The 24,907-nt window shown below is 42.5% G+C and overlaps 1 protein-coding gene across 1 annotated transcript in view; it reads right to left on the reverse strand.

Annotated features, from left to right (window-relative positions):
* LOC128650031 (histone-lysine N-methyltransferase SETD7) overlaps positions 1-24,907 on the reverse strand; it is a 107,992-nt gene that overhangs the window by 18,953 nt on the left and 64,132 nt on the right. The window contains exons 5-6 of the mRNA XM_053703686.1: positions 22,196-22,277; positions 16,152-16,269 (exon numbers count right to left, since the gene is read on the reverse strand). Of these exons, the coding sequence (XP_053559661.1) occupies positions 16,152-16,269; positions 22,196-22,277 (200 nt within the window). The remainder of the gene's footprint in view (positions 1-16,151; positions 16,270-22,195; positions 22,278-24,907) is intronic.

The following is a 24,907-nucleotide window of genomic DNA, read 5'->3' on the forward strand; positions in this document are numbered from 1 at the left end:
CTTCCGCTGCCCTACCGGCTAGCTTGCCTGCTAGCACCGGCACCCATACGGACTGCTCCAAATCATGTAACTCGCACAGTCTCTCAAAATCCTGTAAATACCCATCAATCTCATCCTTCTCCTCACAAAACATTTTAAATGCATGGTATGGGATTTTGGGTCTTACTGGGTTGCTGAGTGCGTCCAAAATGGATTCTGCTCGGGAGGATGCATTCCGCGGACTGTGTGCCATCACGTACTCCTGCACATCTGCCATTACCACGGATAGCATATCCCGTGGTACAGGTTGGGGTAAAAATTCCAGCCTGGTCCTCATTTCCCTCTGGTATAGGGTCTCCTCCATGGCTGCTGGAGGCGTAGCGCTGCGAGCTCTGTCTCCCTCCATCAGCTCAGCAATTAATATAGCCTTGGGTTTGCTGCTGCCTATCTTTCCCCTGGCTTCTAGCAGTTCCTTTTACGTTTGTCTCTTTAGCTTAGAATAATCCATCTCCATTCACTTCGGTCCCTGGTACTCCTTCTATCTTAGTCAGTATTGTAGTAATCCCCCTCTTCCTGAGGTTACTGGCTTGTGTAGTTGCTCTTCTGGGCGATAAGGTTCATCCCGTCGCTTGCCACCAATTGTAACGGTACCAACCGGATACCAAGGGTTAACACCAGGGAACAATGTCTTGCATAGGGAATCAGCAATTCACAACCCAGCCAGTTTTCAGGTTTTAAACAGAATGACTTTTATTAAGGCTCATATGCCCAGTATTTATGCAGGTCTGACCCCCCCCAGAAGGGGGGTTGAAGGAATGTTGTACATTAGATGGAGGGAACACGCCCTTTTACATGATACAATAGAATACCTTGCTCAAGCTGATAACAATTTAAACACAGACACACACTTGGCTTTCCTTATCATCTAGGGTCTGCTCTCTGAGGTTGATTAAACAATGGACTGTGTATCAATAACATTAATGACAGTGCACAATAGCTGAGGCTAAAGCTGAACACAGTTAACTCTTTCAGTGCTGACAGAAGGGTCTGTCACATCTACATAGCACAATATACAGCCTATAGACAACCTTTCTTATGTTATAGTCCAGAAGTGGCTAGGTTTGCCACAGCATCGTCAAAGATAGGATCCAGGAACACAGAGATGACATATTATGAGAGAGATACAAATGTTGCTAGACACTTTAAGAAATATCATGTAGGTGAACCAAGCTCTCTTAGATGTATGGATATCGATAAGGGGGATTCTAACAATAGGGGTGGGGATGTGGACAAACTACTTCTTCAAAAAGAGACCAAGTGTATCTCTGTGTTAAAAACAAGATTTCCTCTAGGCCTCAATAATAAATTGGATTATGCATGTTTTCTCTAATAAAATATGAATAGTTGACAGTGACTTCAAAGTATGTCTGAGCCTTTGATACATATAAGAAGACTTGATCAATGTAAAATAGGAGATACTATCTAATGAAATTGCTTTTGGTGTCTGAGGAGGTGTAAACACTTTGTTATGAAAGACAATTCTCTTTGTGAATAGATGTATGCATTTTTTTATGTAGGGAGTATGTCTAATGTTAAGCTAAGTTATTGAGCAAAGGAAAAATGTCCCTTTAAGAGCTAACAGGTAGCTTGCAGAAAGTAGGTTGGGCCACATCAAGTTTAAAAAGGCTGTTTGAGTTAAGGAAATTACAGCTCTGACGAAGCCCCAGCATGAGATTGCCTTTGGGGTGAAACACATATGTTGTTGGCAAAGGCCTTTTCTTTATACTTTACCAAGAGACTCTAGTCTGGACATTTTATTCTTATACCTATACTGACTTTTATATCCGTAAGTGTAAGGTACAGAGCACCTTTTTTCAAGTTGATCCTGTTTGGCTTCGGTCACTTTGTTTGCTGGATATTGTGTTGAAAAGATCTGAGGAAAGCATTTTGGGGGTAAGGAGACGGACGCTCTCTCCCAGAAGCTAGATGTCCCATGTATCAGCGATATTCTTGAAAGGCTTATAATCATCATACCTGTATCGTTGGAGTAAACACAGTGACGTCAGAGGAGCAGGAGGGCTTATAAGATGCAACTATGCCACTCATTTGCACACGAGCTCTCATGAAAGGGAGTCCCAGGAGGGGAATGTAAGCCGCTCCACACAAGATCACATAAACAAATTGCCTATTGGCACTAACATTGCACCTTTACATCAAGGATTAACTTTCCAGTCCAGACTGACCTAGAGTGCTGCGAATGCTGCGGTCACATACCGGGAGGATTATCCTTGACTTTGAATCTTATTGATATCTACAGCCTGTGCAATGTACAGCATTTTAGCGCTGTATCAATTTATGTGCTAAAGCAGTATATTTGTATGCTTTTTTGTTTATCACTTATGAATGTTTGTTTAGTCTGTCACCTAGGATAACAGCTAGTTTTAGCTAAATGGTTACATTGTACTCAGGTATGTGCAGTATGGGTCTAATTTGTTTTGTTTCTTTTATTGTGTGTGTCACACAGATATTCTTTGAATCATATTTGATTGTTTTGATATAATAAGAGCGTGCTGAATTCCCTTTCTTTACAGGAGGAAATAGTTATCCTCCTATATCTCTCTTTCATACACACATACACACACACATATACATACATACATACACACACGCACACACACACACAGTATCTCACAAAAGTACACCCCTCACATTTTTGTAAATACATTATTTTATCTTTTCATGTGACACTGAAGAAAAGTAAATTTATGCTTACCTGATAAATTAATTTCTTCTATGGTATGACGAGTCCACGGATTCATCCTTTACTTGTGGGATATTATCCTCCTGCTAACAGGAAGTGGCAAAGTGCACCACAGCAGAGCTGCCTATATAGCTCCTCCCTTAGCTCCACCCCCCAGTCATTCGACCGAAGGTACAGGAAGAAAAAGGAGAAACTAAAAAGGTGCAGAGGTGACTGAAGTTTAAAATCAAAAAATATAATCAGTCTTAAAATGACAGGGCGGGCCGTGGACTCGTCGTACCATAGAAGAAATTAATTTATCAGGTAAGCATGAATTTACTTTTCTTCTATAAGGTACGACGAGTCCACGGATTCATCCTTTACTTGTGGGATACAATACCAAAGCTACAGGACACTGATGAACGGGAGGGACAAGACAGATGGCTAAACAGAAGGCACCACTGCTTGAAGAACTTTTCTCCCAAAAATAGCCTCCGAAGAAGCAAAAGTATCAAATTTGTAAAATTTGGAAAAGGTATGAAGCGAAGACCAAGTCGCAGCCTTACAAATCTGTTCAACAGAAGCATCATTTTTAAAAGCCCATGTGGAAGCCACCGCTCTAGTAGAGTGAGCTGTAATTCTTTCAGGAGGCTGCTGTCCAGCAGTCTCGTATGCCAAACGGATGATTCTTTTCAGCCAAAAGGCAAGAGAGGTAGCCGTAGCTTTTTGACTTCTACGTTTTCCAGAATAGACAACAAACAGAGAAGATGTTTGACGGAAATCTTTGGTCGCTTGCAAGTAAAACTTCAAAGCACGAACCACGTCCACGTTGTGCAACAGACGCTCCTTCTTAGATGAAGGATTAGGACACAGAGAAGGAACAAGAATCTCCTGATTAATATTCTTATTAGTAACAACTTTAGGAAGGAATCCAGGTTTGGTACGCAAAACCACCTTATCAGCATGGAAAACAAGATAAGGCGAGTCGTATGGCAATGCAGATAGTTCAGAAACTCTTCGAGCCGAAGAGATAGCAACTAAAAACAGAACTTTCCAAGATAGAAGCTTAATATCTATGGAATGCATAGGTTCAAACGGAACCCCTTGAAGAACTTTAAGAACTAAATTCAAACTCCATGGCGGAGCAACAGGTTTAAACACAGGCTTGATTCTAACTAAAGCCTGAGAGAACGACTGAACGTCTGGAACATCTGCCAGACGCTTGTGCAGTAAAATTGATAAAGCAGATATCTGTCCCTTTAAGGAACTAGCTGACAGCCCCTTCTCCAATCCTTCTTGGAGAAAAGACAAAATCCTAGGAATCTTGATCTTACTCCATGAGTAGCTTTGGATTTGCACCAATAAAGATATTTACGCCATATCTTATGATAGATTTTCCTAGTGACAGGCTTTCGAGCCTGAATCAAGGTATCTATGACCGACTCAGAGATTCCCAGCTTGGATAAAAACAACCGTTCAATCTCCAGGCAGTCAGCCGCAGAGAAACTAGATTTGGATGCTGGAACGGACCTTGAATCAGAAGGTCCTGTCTCAGTGGCAGAGTCCATGGTGCAAGAGATGACATCTCCACCAGGTCTGCGTACCAAGTCCTGCGTGGCCACGCAGGTGCTATCAAAATCACTGAAGCTCTCTCCTGTTTGATTCTGGCAATTAAATGTGGAAGGAGAGGAAATGGTGGAAACACATAAGCCAGGTTGAACGACCAGGGTACTGCTAGAGCATCTATCAGTACTGCTTGAGGATCTCTTGATCTGGACCCGTAACAAGGAAGTTTGGCGTTCTGATGAGACGCCATCAGATCCAATTCCGGTGTGCCCCATTGATGAATCAATTGTGCAAACACCTCCGGATGGAGTTCCCACTCCCCCGGATGAAAAGTCTGACGACTTAGAAAATCCGCCTCCCAGTTCTCCACTCCTGGGATATAGATTGCTGATAGATGGCAAGAGTGAGTCTCTGCCCATCGAATTATTTTGGTAACCTCTATCATCGCTAGAGAACTCTGTTCCCCCCTGATGATTGATATATGCTACAGTCGTGATATTGTCCGACTGGAATCTTATGAATCTGGCCGAAGCCAGCTGAGGCCACGCCTGAAGCGCGTTGAATATCGCTCTCAGTTCTAGAATATTGATCGGGAGGAGAGCCTCCTCCTGAGTCCACACACCCTGAGCTTTCAGGGAATTCCAGACTGCACCCCAGCCCAATAGGCTGGCGTCCGTCGTCACTATGACCCATGCTGGCCTGCGGAAACACATTACCTGGGACAGATGATCCTGTGACAACCACCAAAGAAGAGAGTCTCTGGTCTCTTGATCCAGATTTATCTGAGGAGATAAATCCGCATAATCCCCATTCCACTGTTTGAGCATGCATAGTTGCAGTGGTCTGAGATGCAAGCGAGCAAACGGAACTATGTCCATTGCCGCTACCATTAGTCCGATTACCTCCATACACTGAGCCACTGACGGCCGAGGAATGGAATGAAGAGCTCGGCAGGTGGTTAAAATCTTTGATTTCCTGACCTCCGTCAGAAATGTTTTCATGTCCACCGAATCTATCAGAGTTCCCAGATATGGAACTCTTGAGAGAGGGATAAGTGAACTCTTTTTTACGTTCACCTTCCACCCGTGAGATCTTAGAAAAGCCAACACGATGTCCGTGTGAGATTTGGCTAGTTGACGCCTGAATTAAGATATCATCCAGATAAGGCGCCACTGCTATGCCCCGCGGCCTTAGAACCGCCAAAAGGGACCCTAGCACTTTTGTGAAAATTCTGGGAGCTGTGGCCAACCCGAAGGGAAGAGCCACAAACTGGAAATGCTTGTCCAGGAAGAGGAACTGGTGATGATCTTTGTGGATAGGGATGTGTAGATACGCATCCTTTAAGTCCACGGTGGTCATATATTGACCCTCCTGGATCATTGGTAAAATAGTCTGAATGGTCTCCATCTTGAAGGATGGGACTCTGAGGAATTTGTTTAGGATCTTGAGATCTAAAATTGGTCTGAAGGTTCCCTCTTTTCTTGGGAACCACAAACAGATTGGAGTAAAACCCCTGCCCCTGTTCTGTTTTCGGAACTGGGCAGATCACTCCCATGGTATATAGGTCTTCTACACAGCGTAAGAACGCCTCTCTTTTTGTCTGGTTTACAGACAATTGAGAAAGATGGAATCTCCCCCTTGGAGGAGAATCTTTGAAATATAGAAGATACCCCTGGGTTACGATTTCTAACGCCCAGGAGTCCTGAACGTATCTTGCCCAAGCCTGAGCAAAGAGAGAAAGTCTGCCCCCTACTAGATCCGGTCCCGGATCGGGGGCTACCCCTTCATGCTCTCTTGGTGGCAGCAACAGGCTTCTTGGTCTGTTTACCTTTGTTCCAAGTCTGGTTAGGTCTCCAGACCGACTTGGATGGAGCAAAATTCCCCTCTTGTTTTGCAGCAGGGGAAGAGGTAGAGGGACCAACTTTGAAGTTTCGAAAGGAACGAAAATGATTTTGTTTGGTCTTCATCTTATTTGTCTTATCCTGAGGAAGGGCATGGCCTTTTCCTCCAGTGATGTCTGACATTATCTCTTTCAGTTCAGGCCCGAATAGGGTCTTACCTTTGAAAGGGATGGCTAAAAGCTTAGATTTTGATGACACATCAGCAGACCAGGACTTAAGCCATAACGCTCTACGCGCTAAAATGGCAAAACCTGAATTCTTTGCCGCTAATTTAGCCAGTTGAAAAGCGGCATCTAATGAAAGAATTAGCTAGCTTGAGAGCCCTAATTCTATCCAGAATATCATCCAATGGGGTCTCAACCTGAAGAGCCTCCTCCAGAGCCTCGAGCCAAACAGCAGCTGCAGTAGTTACAAGAACAATGCACGCTATAGGTTGCAGAAGAAAACCCTGATGAATAAATATTTTCTTTAGGAGACCCTCTAATTTTTTATCCATAGGATCTTTGAAAGCACAACTGTCCTCAATAGGTATAGTTGTACGCTTAGCCAGGGTAGAAATAGCTCCCTCCACCTTAGGGACCGTCTGCCACGATTCCCGCATGGTGTCTGATATGGGAAACATTTTCTTAAAAGTAGGAGGGGGAGAGAATGGAATACCTGGTCTATCCCACTCCTTAGTAACAATGTCCGAAATCCTCTTAGGGACCGGAAAAACAGTGTAGGCAGGAACCTCTAGATATCTGTCCATTTTACACAATATCTCTGGAACTAAAATAGGGTCACAATCATCCAGAGTCGCTAAAACCTCCCTGAGCAATAAGCGGAGGTGTTCTAGTTTAAATTTAAAAGCCGTCATATCCGAGTCTGTCTGAGGGAACATCTTTCCTGACTCAGAAATCTATCCCTCAGACAGCAAATCCCTCACCCCCAACTCAGAACATTGTGAGGGTACATCGGATATGCATAATAAAGTGTCAGAGGGCTCAGCATTTACTCTCACACCAGACCTACTGCGCTTCCCCTGCAACCCAGGCAGCTTAGAAAAAACCTATGTGAGGGTAGTATTCATAACTGCGGCCATATCTTGCAGGGTGAAAGAATTAGACGCACTAGAAGTACTTGGCGTCGCTTGTGCGGGCGTTAACGGTTGTGACACTTGGGGAGAATAAGATGGCATAACCTGATTCCCTTCTGACTGAGAATCATCCTGCGACATACTTTTATTAGCTAAAATATGTTTTTTGCAATTTATTGCCCTTTCAGTGCATGAGGGACACATTTTAAGTGGGGGTTCCACAATGGCGTCTAAACACATTGAACATTGGCTTTCCTCAATGTCAGACATGTTGAACAGGCTAGTAATGACCACAAACAAGCTTGAAAACACTTTATTTAGTGAAAAAAATAATCTGAATAAACGGTACTGCGCCTTTAAGAGAAAAAAAGCATACATGTTCTGCAAAACTGCTTTAAAATACACCAATCCTTTCAATTTTTTGATATGATATACAAATAATGCAGCTGAGATTGCCCCACAAAGAAAGGAACAGTTAACCCTTTACTGTGCATAACCGGATCGTTAATAAGGCCTAAATCCGGACAAAAACACCCCCAGCACCTCGCCACAGCCTTGCTGTGGTGCCTACCTGCCCTCAGGGGTTGGAAAAATTGAGTAAAAGCTTCGATTTGGCCCAACACTTCCACAAGGGCCCACCGGAGTTGGAGCTTGCTGCTTGCTCTGCAATAACAACTGAGGCGCGAAAATAGGCCCCGCCCATCTCACTCAATGTTTTTACAGCCTAAAGGAACCGCACCAGAGCGGTTCCAAACTAGCCATGTGGGTTCTGAAACCCAAACCAGAAGCCAAGTGTACCCTCAATAAAGTCACCCAAAAAAAAAAAACGTTATTGAAATAATCTCTTTCAGGTCCCAAAAACGTTATCAGCACTCCCAGTTCACAAAACGTTTCCCCACAAACATTCAAACTCAGTGTCAACCATTTTTTAATTAGCCCCTTATGCAAGCTTAGTAATACCCCTCTATATCTTTTAGGATTACTGCTTACCCTCTCCCTCATGGGGATACTGTCAGCCAATTCTGAAGTACCACAGTCTCTCCAGAAAAAAATTACTGAACATACCTCACTGCTTATAGCATGAAAGGGTTCCTCACACTGAAGTTTCTTGTACTCCTCAGCCATTCTTTGGGAACTGCTCTGGATCTTAGTGACAAATGCTAAGATCATCAGCCTCCAGGCAGAAAGTCTTCATTCTGCTGCCTGAGAGTAAATAGTACACACCGGTACCATTTAAAATAAAAAACTCTTGCTTGAAGAAATAAAAAACTAATATCACCTCTTTCACTTTACCCTTCCTAGTACTTAGAGTAGGCAAAGAGAATGACTGGGGGTGGAGGTAAGGGAGGAGCTATATAGACAGCTCTGCTGTGGTGCTCTTTGCCACTTCCTGTTAGCAGGAGGATAATATCCCACAAGTAAAGGATGAATCCGTGGACTCGTCGTACCTTATAGAAGAAATGACACTTTGCTACAATGTAAAGTAGTGAGTGTACAGCTGTATAAATGTAAATTTGCTGTCCCCTCAAAATAACTCAACACAGCCATTAATGTCTAAACCGTTGGCAACAAAAGTGAGTACACCCCTAAGTGGGCCCAGTTAGCTATTTTCCCTCCCCGGTGTCATGTGACTCATTAGTGTAACAAGGTATCAGGTGTAAATGGGGAGCAGGTGTGTTAAATTTGGTATTATCGCTCTCACACTCTCTCATACTGGTCAGTGGAAGATCAACATGGCACCTCATGGCAAAGAACTCTGAGGATCTGAAAAAAGAATTGTTGCTCTACATAAAGATGTCCTAGGCTATAAGAAGATCCGAGAACTGAGCTGCAGCACGGTGGGCAAGACCATACAGCGGTTTCACAGGACAGGTTCCACTCAGAACAGGCCTCGCCATAGTCGCCCAAAGAAGTTGAGTACACGTGCTCAGCGTCATATCCAGAGGTTGTATTTGGGAAATATAGAGGTATGAGTGATGCCAGCATTGCTGCAGAGGTTGAAGGGGTGGGGGGTCAGCCTGTCAGTGCTCAGACCATACGCCGCACACTGCATCAAATTGGTCTGTATGGCTGTCTTCCCAGAAGGAAGCCCGCAAACAGTTTGCTAAAGACAAGCAGACTAAAAAACATAATTTATGTAAGAACTTACCTGATAAATTCATTTCTTTCATATTAGCAAGAGTCCATGAGCTAGTGACGTATGGGATATACATTCCTACCAGGAGGGGCAAAGTTTCCCAAACCTCAAAATGCCTATAAATACACCCCTCACCACACCCACAAATCAGTTTAATGAATAGCCAAGAAGTGGGGTGATAAGAAAAAAGTGCGAAAGCATAAAAAATAAGGAATTGGAATAATTGTGCTTTATACAAAAAAATCATAACCACCACAAAAAAAGGGTGGGCCTCATGGACTCTTGCTAATATGAAAGAAATGAATTTATCAGGTAAGTTCTTACATAAATTATGTTTTCTTTCATGTAATTAGCAAGAGTCCATGAGCTAGTGACGTATGGGATAATAAATACCCAAGATGTGGAACTTCCACGCAAGAGTCACTAGAGAGGGAGGGATAAAATAAAGACAGCCAATTCCGCTGAAAAAATAATCCACAACCCAAAATAAAGTTTTAATCTTATAATGAAAAAAACTGAAATTATAAGCAGAAGAATCAAACTGAAGCCGCTGCCTGAAGTACTTTTCTACCAAAAACTGCTTCAGAAGAAGAAAACACATCAAAATGGTAGAATTTAGTAAAAGTATGCTAAGAAGACCAAGTGGCTGCTTTGCAAATCTGATCAACCGAAGCTTCATTCCTAAACGCCCAGGAAGTAGAAACTGACCTAGTAGAATAAGCTGTAATCCTTTGAGGCGGAGTTTTACCCGACTCGACATAAGCATGAAGAATTAAAGATTTTAACCAAGATGCCAAATAAATGGCAGAGGCCTTCTGACCTTTCCTGGAACCGGAAAAGATAACAAATAGACTAGAAGTCTTTCGGAAACCTTTAGTAGCTTCAACATAATATTTCAAAGCTCTAACTACATCCAAAGAATGCAACGATCTTTCCTTAGAATTCTTAGGATTAGGACATAATGAAGGAACCACAATTTCTCTACTAATGTTGTTAGAGTTCACAACCTTAGGTAAAAATTTAAATGAAGTTCGCAACACCGCCTTATCCTGATGAAAAATCAGAAAAGGAGATTCACAAGAAAGAGCAGATAACTCTGAAACTCTTCTAGCAGAAGAGATTGCCAAAAGGAACAGGACTTTCCAAGAAAGTAATTTAATGTCCAGAGAATGCATAGGTTCAAACGGAGGAGCTTGTAAAGCCCCCAGAACCAAATTCAAACTCCAAGGAGGAGAGATTGACTTAATGACAGGTTTGATACAAACCAAAGCCTGAACAAAACAATGAATATCAGGAAGATTAGCAATCTTTCTGTGAAACAACACAGAAAGAGCAGAAATTTGTCCTTTCAAAGAACTTGCAGACAAACCTTTATCCAGACCATCCTGAAGAAATTGTAAAATTCTAGGAATTCTAAAAGAATGCCAGGAAAAATGATGAGAAGAGCACCAAGAGATGTAAGTCTTCCAGACTCGATAATATATCTTCCTAGATACAGTTTTACGAGCCTGTAACATAGTATTAATTACGGAGTCAGAGAAACCTCTATGACTGAGAATCAAGCGTTCAATCTCCATACCTTCAAATTTAAGGATTTGAGATCCTGATGGAAAAAAGGACCTTGCGATAGAAGGTCTGGTCTTAACGGAAGAGTCCATGGTTGACAAGTAGCCATCTGAACAAGATCCGCATACCAAAACCTGTGAGGCCATGCTGGAGCCACCAGCAGAACAAACGAACGCTCCTTTAGAATCTTGGAAATCACTCTTGGAAGAAGAACCAGAGGCGGAAAGATATAGGCAGGATGATACTTCCAAGGAAGAGACAATGCATCCACAGCTTCCGCCTGAGGATCCCTGGATCTGGACAGATACCTGGAAAGCTTCTTGTTTAGATGAGAAGCCATCAGATCTATTTCTGGAAGTCCCCAGAATTGAACAATCTGAAGAAATACTTCTGGGTGAAGAGACCATTCGCCCGGATGTAATGTTTGGCGACTGAGATAATCCGCTTCCCAATTGTCTATACCTGGGATGTGAACCGCAGAAATTAGACAGGAGCTGGATTCCGCCCATACAAGTATTCGAGATACTTCTTTCATAGCCAGAGGACTGTGAGTCCCTCCTTGATGATTGACATATGCCACGGTTGTGACATTGTCCGTCTGAAAACAAATGAACGACTCTCTCTTTAGAAGAGGCCACGACTGAAGAGCTCTGAAAATCGCACGGAGTTCCAAAATGTTGATTGGTAATCTCGCCTCCTGAGATTCCCAAATCCCCTGTGCTGTCAGAGACCCCCATACAGCTCCCCAACCTGTCAGACTTGCATCTGTTGAGATCACAGTCCAGGTTGGAGGAAAAAAAGAAGGCCCCTGAACTAAACGATGGTGGTCTGTCCACCACGTCAGAGAGTGTCGTACATTCGGTTTTAAAGATATTAATTGTGATATCTTTGTATAATCCCTGCACCACTGGTTCAGCATACAGAGCTGAAGAGGTCGCATGTGAAAACGAGCAAAGGGGATCGCGTCCGATGCAGCAGTCATAAGACCTAGAATTTCCATGCATAAGGCTACCGAAGGGAATGATTGAGACTGAAGGTTTCGACAAGCTGAAACCAATTTCAGACGTCTCTTGTCCGTCAGAGACAGAGTCATGGACACTGAATCTATCTGGAAACCTAAAAAGGTTACCCTTGTCTGAGGAATCAACGAACTCTTTGGTAAATTGATCCTCCAACCATGTTCTTGAAGAAACGATACAAGTCGAATCGTATGAGATTCTGCTAAATGTGAAGACTGAGCAAGTACCAAGATATAGTCCAAATAAGGAAATACCACAATACCCTGTTCTCTGATTACAGATAGTAGGGCACCGAGAACCTTTGAAAAAATCCTTGGAGCTGTTGCTAGGCCAAACGGCAGAGCCACAAACTGGTAATGCTTGTCTAGGAAAGAGAATCTCAGAAACTGAAAGTGATCTGGATGAATCGGAATATGCAGATATGCATCCTGTAAATCTATTGTGGACATATAATGCCCTTGCTGAACAAAAGGCAGAATAGTCCTTATAGTTACCATTTTGAATGTTGGTATTCTAACATAACGATTCAATATCTTTAAATCCAGTACAGGTCTGAAGGAATTCTCCTTCTTTGGCACAATGAATAGATTTGAGTAGAACCCCAGACCTTGTTCCAGAACTGGAACAGGCACAATTACTCCAGCCAACTCTAGATCTGAAACACATTTCAGAAACGCTTGAGCCTTCACTGGATTTATTGGAACGCGAGAAAGAAAAAATCTTCTTGCAGGAGGCCTTATCTTGAAACCTATTCTGTACCCTTGAGAAACAATGTTCTGAATCCAAAGACTGTGAATCGAATTGATCCAAATTTCTTTGAAAAATCGTAATCTGCCCCCTACCAGCTGCGCTGGAATGAGGGCCGCACCTTCATGTGGACTTGGGAGCTGACTTTGGCTTTCTAAAAGGCTTGGATTTATTCCAGACTGGAGATGGTTTCCAAACTGATACCGTTCCTGATGGGGAAGGATCAGGCTTTTGTTCCTTATTGTGACGAAAAGAACGAAAACGATTAGCAGCCCTAAATTTACCTTTGGATTTTTTATCCTGTGGTAAAAAAGTTCCTTTCCCCCCAGTAACAGTTGAAATAATAGAATCCAACTGTGAACCAAACAATTTATTACCTTGGAAAGAAAGGGAAAGCAAAGTTGACTTAGAAGACATATCAGCATTCCAAGTTTTAAGCCATAAAGCTCTTCTAGCTAAAATAGCTAAAGACATATACCTGACATCAACCCTAATGATGTCAAAGATGGCATCACAAATAAAGTTATTAGCATGTTGAAGATTAACAATGCTATGAGTATTATGGTCTGTCACTTGTCGTGCTAAAGCCACCAACCAGAAAGTTGAAGCTGCAGCAACATCCGCCAAAGATATAGCAGGCCTAAGAAGATTACCTGAACATAAATAAGCTTTTCTTAGAAAGGATTCAATTTTCCTATCTAAAGGAACCTTAAAGGAAGTACTATCTGCCGTAGGAATAGTAGTACGTTTAGCAAGAGTAGAGATAGCCCCATCAAACTTAGGGATTTTGTCCCAAAACTCTAATCTGTCAGATGGCACAGGATATAATTTCTTAAACCTTTTAGAAGGAGTAAATGAATTACCCAGATTATTCCATTCCCTGGAAATTACTTCAGAAATAGCATCAGGGACGGGAAAAACCTCCGGAATAACTACAGGAGGTTTAAAAACCGTATTTAAACGTTTAGATTTAGTATCAAGAGGACCAGAATCTAATGCAATTAAGACTTCTTTAAGTAAAGAACGAATACATTCCATTTTAAATAAATATGAAAATTTATCAGTGTCAATCTCTGAAACAGAATCCTCTGAACCAGACAAATCATCATCAGAAACAGAATCAGAAAGATGTTGTTCATTTAAAAATTCATCTGGAAAATGAGAAGTTTTAAAAGACCTTTTACGTTTACTGGAAGGAGGAATAAAAGACATAGCCTTCCTAATAGATTTAGAAACAAAATCTCTTATATTAACAGGAACACCCTGAGTATTAGATGTTGATTGAACAGCAACAGGTAATGCAACATTACTAAAGGAAATATTATCTGCATTAGCAAGTTTATCATGACATTCATCACAAAAAACAGCCGGAGGGACAGTTACCACAAGTTTACAGCAAATACACTTAACTTTGGTAGATCCAGCATCAGGTAGCGATTTTCCAGAAGTAGCTTCTGATTCAGGGTCAATCTGAGACATCTTGCAATATGTAATAGAAAAAACAACATATAAAGCAAAATTTATCAAATTCCTTAAATGACAGTTTCAGGAATGGGAAAAAATGCCAATGAACAAGCTTCTAGCAACCAGAAGCAAATAAGAAATGAGACTTAAATAATGTGGAGACAATAATGACGCCCATATTTTTTAGCGCCAAAAAAGACGCCCACATTATTTGGCGCCTAAATGCTTTGGCGCCAAAAATGACGCCACATCCGGTGACGCTGACATTTTTGGTGCGAAAAAAAACGTCAAAAATATGACGCAACTTCCGGCGACAAGTATGACGCCGGAAATGACAAAGAAAATTTTTGCGCCAAAAAAGTCTGCGCCAAGAATGACGCAATAAAATGAAGCATTTTCAGCCCCCGCGAGCCTAACAGCCACAGGGAAAAAAGTCAATTTTTAAGGTAAGAAAAAATGTTTTAATTCATATGCATTATCCCAATAATGAAACTGACTGTCTGAAAAAAGGAATATTGAACATCCTGAATCAAGGCAAATAAATGTTTAAACACATATATTTAGAACTTTATATAAAAGTGTCCAACCATAGCTTAGAGTGTCACAAAAAATAAGGCTTACTTACCCCAGGACACTCATCTACATGTAGTAGAAAGCCAAACCAGTACTGAAACGAGAATCAGTAGAGGTAATGGTACATAAGAGTATATCGTCGATCTGAAAAGGGAGGTAAGAGATGACTCTCTACGACCGATAACAGAGAACCTATGAAATAGATCCCGTAGAAGGGACCATTGAATTCAAATAGGCAATACTCTCTTCACATCCCTCTGACATTCACTGCACACTGAGAGGAAAACCGGGCTCCAGCCTGCTGCGAAGCGCATATCAACGTAGAATCTAGCACAAACTTACTTCACCACCTTCATGGGAGGCAAAGTTTATAAAACTGATTTGTGGGTGTGGTGAGGGGTGTATTTATAGGCATTTTGAGATTTGGGAAACTTTGCCCCTCCTGGTAGGAATGTATATCCCATACGTCACTAGCTCATGGACTCTTGCTAATTACATGAAAGAAACATGGATTACTGGAACCATGTCCTGTGGTCCAATGAGACCAAGATAAACTTATTTGGTTCAGATGGTGTCAAGTGTGTCTTGCCTACAGTCAAGCATAGTGGTGGGAGTGTCATGGTTTGGGCCTGCATGAGTGCTCCCGACACTGGGGAGCTACAGTTCATTGAGGGAACCATGAATGCCAACATGTACTGTGACATACTGAAGCAGAGCATGATCCAGTCCCTTCAGAGACTGGGCCGCAGAGCAGTATTCCAACATGATGATAACCCCAAACACACCTCCAAGACAACCACTGCCTTGCTAAAGAATCTGAGGGTAAAGGTGATGGACTGGCCAAGCATGTCTCCAGACCTAAACCCTATTGAGCATCTATGGGACATCCTCAAACGGAAGGTGGGGGAGCGCAAGGTCTCTAACATCCACCAGCTCTGTGATGTCGTCATGGAGGAGTGGAAAAGGACTCCAGTGGTAACCTCCATGCCCAAGAGGGTTAAGGCAGTGCTGGAAAATAATGGTGGCCACGCAAAATAGACACTTTGGGCCCAATTTTGACATTTCCACTTTGGGGTGTACTCACTTTTGTTGCCAACGGTTTAGCCATTAATGGCTGCGTGTTGAGTTATTTTGGATGGGACAGCAAATTTACACTGTTATAAAGTCTGTATTCTCACTTCTTTACATTGTAGAAAAGTGTAATTTCTTCAGTTTTGTCACATGAAAAGATATTATAAAATAATTTACAAAAATGTGAGGAGTGTACTCACTTTAGTGAGATAGTGTGAGTGTATATATATACATAAATAAATAAATGATTCAACAATTTTTGAAACAGTATAACTTTCAATAAACCTAATACAGTGGAGCTTTGGTTTCCTACCTCTTGATGCGTTATCCGTACACCATTGTAAAAAGACATCACAGTTTGAGGCCCACAGGCTATCTTGGCATACAGGCCTTCACCAGCATTAGAAATCATGGAAACTGCTGTGTAAACTCTTAAAGAAAGAAAAAATACAAATAAAACAGCAAGATCTGGAATAATGTACAAAATAAAGCAACCATACAACTTATACAGGTTTTATAATTCAGGGCACTAAACATTAAACTACAGTATTAGTCTGCACCTCAATAATACATTCTGTAAATTGTTAAACTGTGTCCTCCAGCAGCATAGACAACCTCAACACATATCAACTCTAGACAGAAATGCCAAAGATATTGTCAAATATCACAGGGGCTCCAATTAGTAGTATGTACAAGAGGGAAGATATTGTCAAATATCACAGGGGCTCTAATTAGTAGTATGTAGAAGAGGGAAGATATTGGGCTCCATTAACCAAAACAGAAATTGCTGCTTCAGAGGCCCATTGTTTCAGGCTTACCTAAAATGATAGTTCATTTGCAGCACTCTTAAGAATGTTGCTCCTTAACCTGTCCGGCAGGAAATCATCCCAATCCGATCAGGATGATTGACAGCCCCTGCTAGCAGTCGATTGGCTGCCAGTGAGCACGGGGCAGCATAGCACAAGCATTACTTGTGAAATGCAATGATAAATGCAGACAGCTTATCAATGCTCCCTTGCCATATGAAGGTAGATGCCTTCTGCCCCTGGTTGCGGCTACCGCTGAAAGCGGGGACCACAACTTGTGCCTGTGCTGGATGTAGGTACTATGTCAACACAATGCACTGGGCAATGTACTATGTGACGTAGTACCTACATCCACTTGGTGCAAGGGGTTAAAATTGCATGCTCTATTTGGACCATGAAAGTTTAAATTTGGACTTTCATGTCCCTTTAACTCTGATCATTTTGTTTTTTTCTACTGACTCTGGAGAAGCCAGGGTGGATCTAGTACACTTTACAACTGTAATCTAGGCCATAGTATGGTAAGAGATTACCACAGAAAATGTAGATTTGCAGATAGCTTGTAGCCATATTCCTCTATTTGTATCCTATTAAACACAGTCCACTTAAATATCACAAAGCACAAAACGAAGTCATACTTAATTAACACAAGTAACACATTGTTTAAATAAAGAAAAACATAAATTATGCTTACCTGATAATTTTCTTTTCTTCTGACGGGAAGAGTCCACAGCTGCATTCATTACTTTTGGGAAATACAGAACCTGGCCACCAGGAGGAGGCAAAGACACCCCAGCCAAAGGCTTAATACCTCTCCCACTTCCCTCATCCCCCAGTCATTCTGCCAAGGGAACAAGGAACAGAAGAAAAAATATCAGGGTGAAAAAGGTGCCAGAAGAACAAAAAATTACTGCCACCTCATAGACAAAACACGGGCGGGAACTTTGGACTCTTCCCGTCAGAAGGAAAGAAAAATGATCAGGTAAGCAAAATTTATTTTTTTCTTCTTAAAACGGGAAGAGTCCACTGCTGCATTTATTAATTTTGGCAAAACAATACCCAATCTAGAGGACACTGAATACAAACAATGGGTGGGTACAAAATGCGGCCCCTTCGAAAGGCACCACAGCCTGAAATTACCCGAAAACCCAAAGCCCAGGTAACTGCACATTAGTTACACTGCCAGCAAAGCCGAACTAGAGACCACTCAGTCCTAGAGTCTGTTGAGCGCAAGGAGAGACTCCTCTCTAGTCCACCTTCCCTGTGCCATCCTGGCATCCCAAACAGCACCCCATCCTGCCAGACTCGCGTCCGTAATCACAATTTCCCAGGAAGGATGTCCCTTGGGACAGTTGTTCCGGATGGATCCACCAAGAGATGGATTCCACACGGCTCAACATACATAGGACAACCCATGGTTGTCTTACGATAGTAGCGCCCAGGGAAACAAACTGCCTAGAAACACAAGGACCTAATAAAAAAACATAAGGAAACACGTCCCAAAAAGGACTCGAGGGACACTCACATATCCCTGGCTCAGTAACATACATAAGGTACTCCAGAAAAACATGAGTTCCCTGTTGCCTCGTATCAGATCGAAACCTGCAGGCTAGGCAAGCAGAGATAGCAGAAATAGGATAACTATCCCAGCAGTTAGTAAAGAGCTCTCCAAGAGAACACCAAACCGTCTGAACAGGAACTCTCAATGACCAGCTTCCTGGTAGGAAAGCTGACTCAACCATAGTGAAACCCAAACCAGCAAAAGGCGTTTTAAAGCCTGCTAGCACACATTCAAAGTGCAAAAGCTGCAGCTGGTTTAGGACCGCAAACCTTCCAAGGACTCCACAACAGCCCTCCGCTCCAAGGAGCGTCCCCTCCCAGCACCAATAGAAAAGAAGAGGACATCAAAAGTCCTCCCACCACAGGGGGGACCGACTATGGAAGAGGACGGTCAACACTGCATAGAGTAACTGATCCCCGACCTTCCCTCCAGGACAATGGTCCCAGCCCAAAGACTAGTCAAAGACAAGAGTCCCAGACCTCTGGAAGAGAAAAGGGTCAACGAGGAACAAAGCTCCCGGGTAGACCCCTAACCGCTACTACAAACAGCATGCTACCGTAAGGATAGACATTGTGCTCGGGTACGAGACCCCCAACACTGCTGTCTTCCCCAAGAGAAACCCTTCCCAAGGGAAGAGAGCCCTCAGACCCCCAGCATCTATATATCAGATCCAACATTTAGCAGGAGTCCCAACAGGGTTCAAACCCTCAGCCTCCCGCTGCAGGAACGGTGGAACCAGTTACTACTAAAAAAACAAACAAACAAACAAACAAAAAAACAAACAAACAACCCTTACAAGGCAAGAAAACAAGGACCCACAGGTCACCACAGATACTAAGGTAATTCCGAACCAGGAGAACCCATCCCCCCCTCTAGAGAGAAGGGAACTAAAGCGACGGAAAACCACCCTACCATAGAAGCGAGACCCCTCGACCATATCGCCAACCCAGTTGAAAGACACCTGGAGTCTACAGAAACATCAAATGCACTAGAAGACCAGTAGGGACCCGTCAAAAGGACCTAGAGCCTAAGCCACAGGCAAATAGGCATCTCCCATGAAAAACAGAGCCCCACCCCCTCAGAGAGAGGCACACGGGACCACAGACACCAAAGGTGAGACCGAACCATCCACACCCATCCAGGGAGAGACATGGACCATGGCCAGGTTCCTCGAAAAATGGAATCGATCGAAAGATCCAACTTCCCGAGGAACCCTAAGCTGCCTCCTATGATTAGGAGTGTACCATCTAAAGTCCGCAGAATTGGCGATCTAGCAACAGCCTCAAACCCAAGAGTTTGAAAGAGCTCCTGAACAGTTTAAGAATTTGGCCATCAGTGCACTTGGGTTGCAAGGAAAATCTCGTAGACAAGCTTTAACACGTGTTGCACACACTGGCAAGGTAGCAACTAACACCCGAAGGTTAATGAGAACGCTGGATCCTGCTTGCCATCCAGAGAGTTAAATATAAGGCACCCTCCAAGAAGCCCCAACGGAACATCGAGGATAAATGGTCAACTACCTGCCCCCAGAAGGGCGACTGTCTGTAACCGACCTCAACTCATCACGGTTAAGCCCCAAGGCTAGATTTGCATCGAGGACGCAGAAAACATCTGAACGTCGAAGACCGTGGTCAGACCAAGGGTATAATATGGAAGAGACAACAGCCAGAGATCCTTGTAGGATCAATCTTCCAAAAAACCTCTATAACAGGGTAAAAGCTGGAAGCCTTGCAGCACCCCACAGAAGGCAGGAAACCCCTGCACACCACCTCTTAGAGTAATGCAACTCTGAGCCGAGTAAGAAGGATATGTCCGCGCTTCCAGACCAGATGATCCACCCAAGGTGGGAAGGAAGGAGACTCCGCCACCGCAAGTAAACGTTTGATAGGCTAAAGAATCAGCATCCGGAAGAACTTTAAGTGAAGACGCAAATCGTTCCCAACTCGGAACACCAGATAGGTCACTCACATCTCCCAACTCTAAAAGGAATGGAAATTACAGTTCTGAGTCCCCAGGGACCTGAAAGAACCACAACGACGTCTGCAAAAAACAGATCTGTATCCCAGGCGAGTCGCCAGAAACAGCCAACCTTAGATCAGCACTCACAACCCTCTATTCAGAGGGGTTGTATTTAAAGAGTAGGCCTCATACTTCGAATAGGATCCGAGCCCGGAGTCCATAGCAATAGGCCAAGAGACATTCAGAATCCGACAGGATTAAATCAGCACCACAAGGGTGACATGAACCCAGGAAACAGCAGTAAGGCGTCCGACCAGTACCTGCCTGGTATAAGGACACTCCAAAACTGCCCACGGTCCAAGAAAATCCGACCCAAAGGAACGATAAATGAACTAGAAAACATAATCCTAATATTCAAAAGCTGCGCAACTTCCAAAGAAGTGCCCGAGCAACCACAAAATCGCAAGTATCGGTTCCAGAGAAGAACGTTCTTAAAAAAGAAAATCTAACGGACCAACGAAAGACCCTGGCCCCGAGGTTGGGGCCCCTGAAGCCTCAGAGGCCAACGCTTCCCCAGAAGGCCGAACTGAATCAGGCGATCCCACGCCCGACAGGCCCTGGTTAACAGAACATGGACAGTATTTTAGAAATATTTCACTTGGGAGACATAAATGAGTTAACGCCATAGAAATGGCCATGTGGAAACATGTCGTAACCTCTGGAGGAAACAAGCCACCCTCCGGAGGAGTAAAAGGCCATAGGGACACCTGCTTGCGTAACCGAGAAAGGGTCTGGGACACGTGCCTCACGGGACATGGAAACCTCTGAGGCGGATGGCTCAATGCACACTAAGCTCCCTGATTCGGGAGAAGAGAGTACTCTAGAACAGCAATTGGAACATAACTGATGGGCATTGATCACCCGGGCCATTTCATATTCATCACAAGACGCATTCTCCATATCGGAGACATCCATGTCTAACATATCAGAATCCTCCATAATCTTGGGATTACAAAAAAAAAAAGACAAAAACTAACTGGCACCAATGGCTGGGGCACACCCCACCTCCTGTGAACCAGACAACTCACGAGCCAGACTCTCTCTGTCGCAGTGTCAGCATACGGAAGTGAGAAACAATGTAACCGCACCCGTCACGAGGTGCACCGTGCCAGTCATCAAAAGGGCACGCAATCTGGAGAGATTGCGCCATTAAGATAAGGCCGTTATGTCCTGTAAAGACCGTGAGCCTAGGTATTGCTACACAGCAGATAGAACCACATAAGAAACATGACTAAAGTCCCCCCTGTTCAATAACCCCCCCCCAGGAGATATTAACCCATGATTCCTTATTAAGATAAAAGGAGTTGCACTGGGACCCTACCTTGTTACGTAAACATTACATTCACATATCAAAATAAAATGAAACAATCTTACCAGAATCTACGCTGTGGAACAGGAACACAGCCCTTCAAGCGTGACAGATAGTAGCCTCGCCTCTGACATGGACTTGAGTGAATAAAGGTAGGCAGCGAAACTCGTCAACGCTGATTACCAAGGAGCTGTTATGAGTTGGGATAAGTTTGCAGGAAAACTCTCCCTGCATCTCCAGACTCTAACTTTCATCCATGCTCTCACTGAGAGGCTGACAGGATTACTTGAAATTCCAGTCCCATTGTGAAGAGTACTACCCTCCATAAGAGACTATCTCAAACTTCTGACACTTCTCTGCCAACCTCCTGTGATGAAAGGCAAAGAATGACTGGGGGATGAGGGAAGTGGGGGAGGTATTTAAGCCTTTGGCTGGGGTGTCTTTGCCTCCTCCTGGTGGCCAGGTTCTGTATTTCCCAAAAGTAATGAATGCAGCTGTGGACTCTTCCCGTTTAAGAAGAAAAAATAGATATTTAATAGGCTGCCATCTATATTTATTCTATCTACTTAATAAAAGTTAAATGTAAATGCACAGTTTGCGCCACTTTCAACAGGTGAGAATTTCGTTTTCCAGTGAGAAAACAAAACAAAAAAAAAAAAACTTACTTTTCAGATTCGTAAGGGTCAGGAAGCAGAGGATTTGTAGAAATACAAGATGGAGTCGATTTATCAAAAGTATAAACTGCACCTAGAAAGAAAGATTCTAAAATAAAGACTGTTCCAAAGTGCCAATCCACAAGATGACAGAAATGCACACGTTGCCATTAGCACCAGAAAAGAGAAAGGGTCATTAAAGAGACACTGTACATAAAAAAGAAAATCTTTGTACAATCTAAAATAAAGTATTCCATAATGTATTAGTCATTTTGTTTTTTTAAATAAATTATCCTGTGCTGAATAAACCAGCTTTTCCTATAGATATTGTACCTGCCAGCCAGCAGGCAATAGATGCAAAGAATTTACTTATTCTTTTTAATGCAAAAAAACCAACAACAATAAATACATATTTACGTTAAAATGGGCATAAAACTAAAACTGAAATTTCAACAAAATGTTGTATAATAAAAAAATCTTTTCAACACACCTTTATGCTTTATTTTGCCCCTTTTTCTGTAATCTAACTCTGAAAAATGTGTTTTTCCCCCTAATTCCATGAGAATTGTAAGTGCAAATTCCAGACTTATCTAACCATGCTACATTCTACACAGGGACTGTTTGATCACAGTATTAGTGTATTTATATCTACCTCTCATTCATCTCAACAAATACTATATCAGAATTTTAAAAAGGTATGTCCCTGGGCTGCGAAACAGTGTAACTAAGCACTCACTTATAGCTGTGGTTAAATGTCCGAGTGATGCCATCAAAAGATGACTTGCATACAATGAATGACTTGAGGGCACTCACAGGTCCTTAAAATCGTTTTTTTATTAAAATGTTCCTCAAATCATTCCTTATAATATTATTAAGGAGAGGAGAGAAAATTTTTAATATTGAAATAAGTTGTGAACTATACATCACATCTCCCAAATAACCCCTAATACACCTTTACACTATTTTTTATTCTGTCCTATCTTTTAATCTAGTTTCAAATATTTACTATGGTGCTAAGCGACTTAGCACCATAATAAATAAATATTATATAGTGAGAGGTTGCTTTCGGTATTTACCTTTTCTCTTGTAAAGGTGTATCCAGTCCATGGGTTCATCCATTACTTGTGGGATATTCTCCTTCCCAACAGGAAGCTGCAAGAGGACACCCACAGCAGAGCTGTCTATATAGCTCCTCCCCTAACTGCCACCCTCAGTCATTCTCTTGCAGCTCTCGACAAGAAAGGAAGTATTAAGAGAGATGTGGTGACTTAGTGTAGTTTTTACCTTCAATCAAAAGTTTGTTATTTTTAAACGGTACCGGCGTTGTACTGTTTTTACTCTCAGGCAGAAATTGGAAGAAGACTTCTGCCTGGAGGTTTGATGATCTTAGCGGTTTGTAACTAAGGTCCATTGCTGTTCTCACACATAACTGAAGAGTATGGAAAGAAAACTTCAGTTGGGGGGACGGTCTGCAGATTGCCTGCTTTGAGGTATGTTCAGTATATTTATTTCTAGAAAGATGACAAGGTCTAGAAAATGCTGACAGTGCCTGGTATATTTAAGGTACACCTGATACAGTGATTTAACAACTGAGATCATGCTTGCAAAAAGGGATAATATTCATGTTAATGCCTATATTACTTAGTGTAAAAACGTTTGCATGATTTATAAATAAAAACGTTTTTTCTCTGAGGGTGATAAATCTTTATTTGGGGCCTAGTTTCCACATGGCTTGTTAGATTTCTCCTAGGAGTACTTTTTTAAGGCCCTCTGACTTTGAGTGCATGGTGGGACGGGCCTATTTTCGTTTTCAGTCTGAGACATCCAGCTTCCCTGAAGAAGTCCTCTGGCTTATAGGACCTCTATAGAGGGTTTTGTTCCTGCAAAAATCGTATTTAAGGGCATGTAGGAGCCACAGTAGAGCTGTGGCAGTGTGTTTGACTGTTTGTTAACAGGTTTAATGTTTTTCTAATTCGTTTTTGGGCCTGAGGGGTTAATCATCCATTTGCAAGTGGGTGCAATGCTGTTTTAGTCCCTTATACACACTGTAAAAATTTCGTAGAGTTTACTACTTTTTAACACTGTTTTGCAGTTTACGTGCTAGTTTATTTCTCTTATAGGCACAGTACCGTTTTTATATTATTGCTTTTTTCACATTTATTAATGTGTTTTCCAAGCTTGCTGGTCTCATTATTAGTCTGTTAAACATGTCTGACATAGAGGAAACTCCTTGTTCATTATGTTTAGAAGCCATTGTGGAACCCCCTCTTAGAATGTGTACCAAATGCACTAACCTTTCTATAAGTTCTAAAGACCCTATTATGGCTCTTAAAGATATCACCTGAGGTTTCTGAGACTGACAAAAGGGAGGTTATGCCATCTAGCTCTCCCCACGTGTCAGAACCTATAACTCCCACTCAAGGGACGCCAAGTACATCTAGCGCGTCCAATGCGTTTACCTTACAAGACATGGCGGCAGTTATGAATCATACCCTCACAGAGGTATTGTCCAAACTGCCAGGGTTACAAGGAAAGCGAGACAGTTGTGGGGCTAGAACAAATACAGATCTCTCTGACGCTTTAGTAGCTATGTCTGATATACCCTCACAATGTGCAGAAGTTGAAGCAGGAGAGCTTCTATCTGTGGGTGACTTCTCTGATTCAGGGAAGGCGCTACTTCAGTCTGACTCTGAAATGACAGCATTTAAATTTAAGCTTGAACAC

Source organism: Bombina bombina, chromosome 2 (assembly GCF_027579735.1).
Source record: "Bombina bombina isolate aBomBom1 chromosome 2, aBomBom1.pri, whole genome shotgun sequence".
Classification (NCBI taxonomy): domain Eukaryota; kingdom Metazoa; phylum Chordata; class Amphibia; order Anura; family Bombinatoridae; genus Bombina; species Bombina bombina.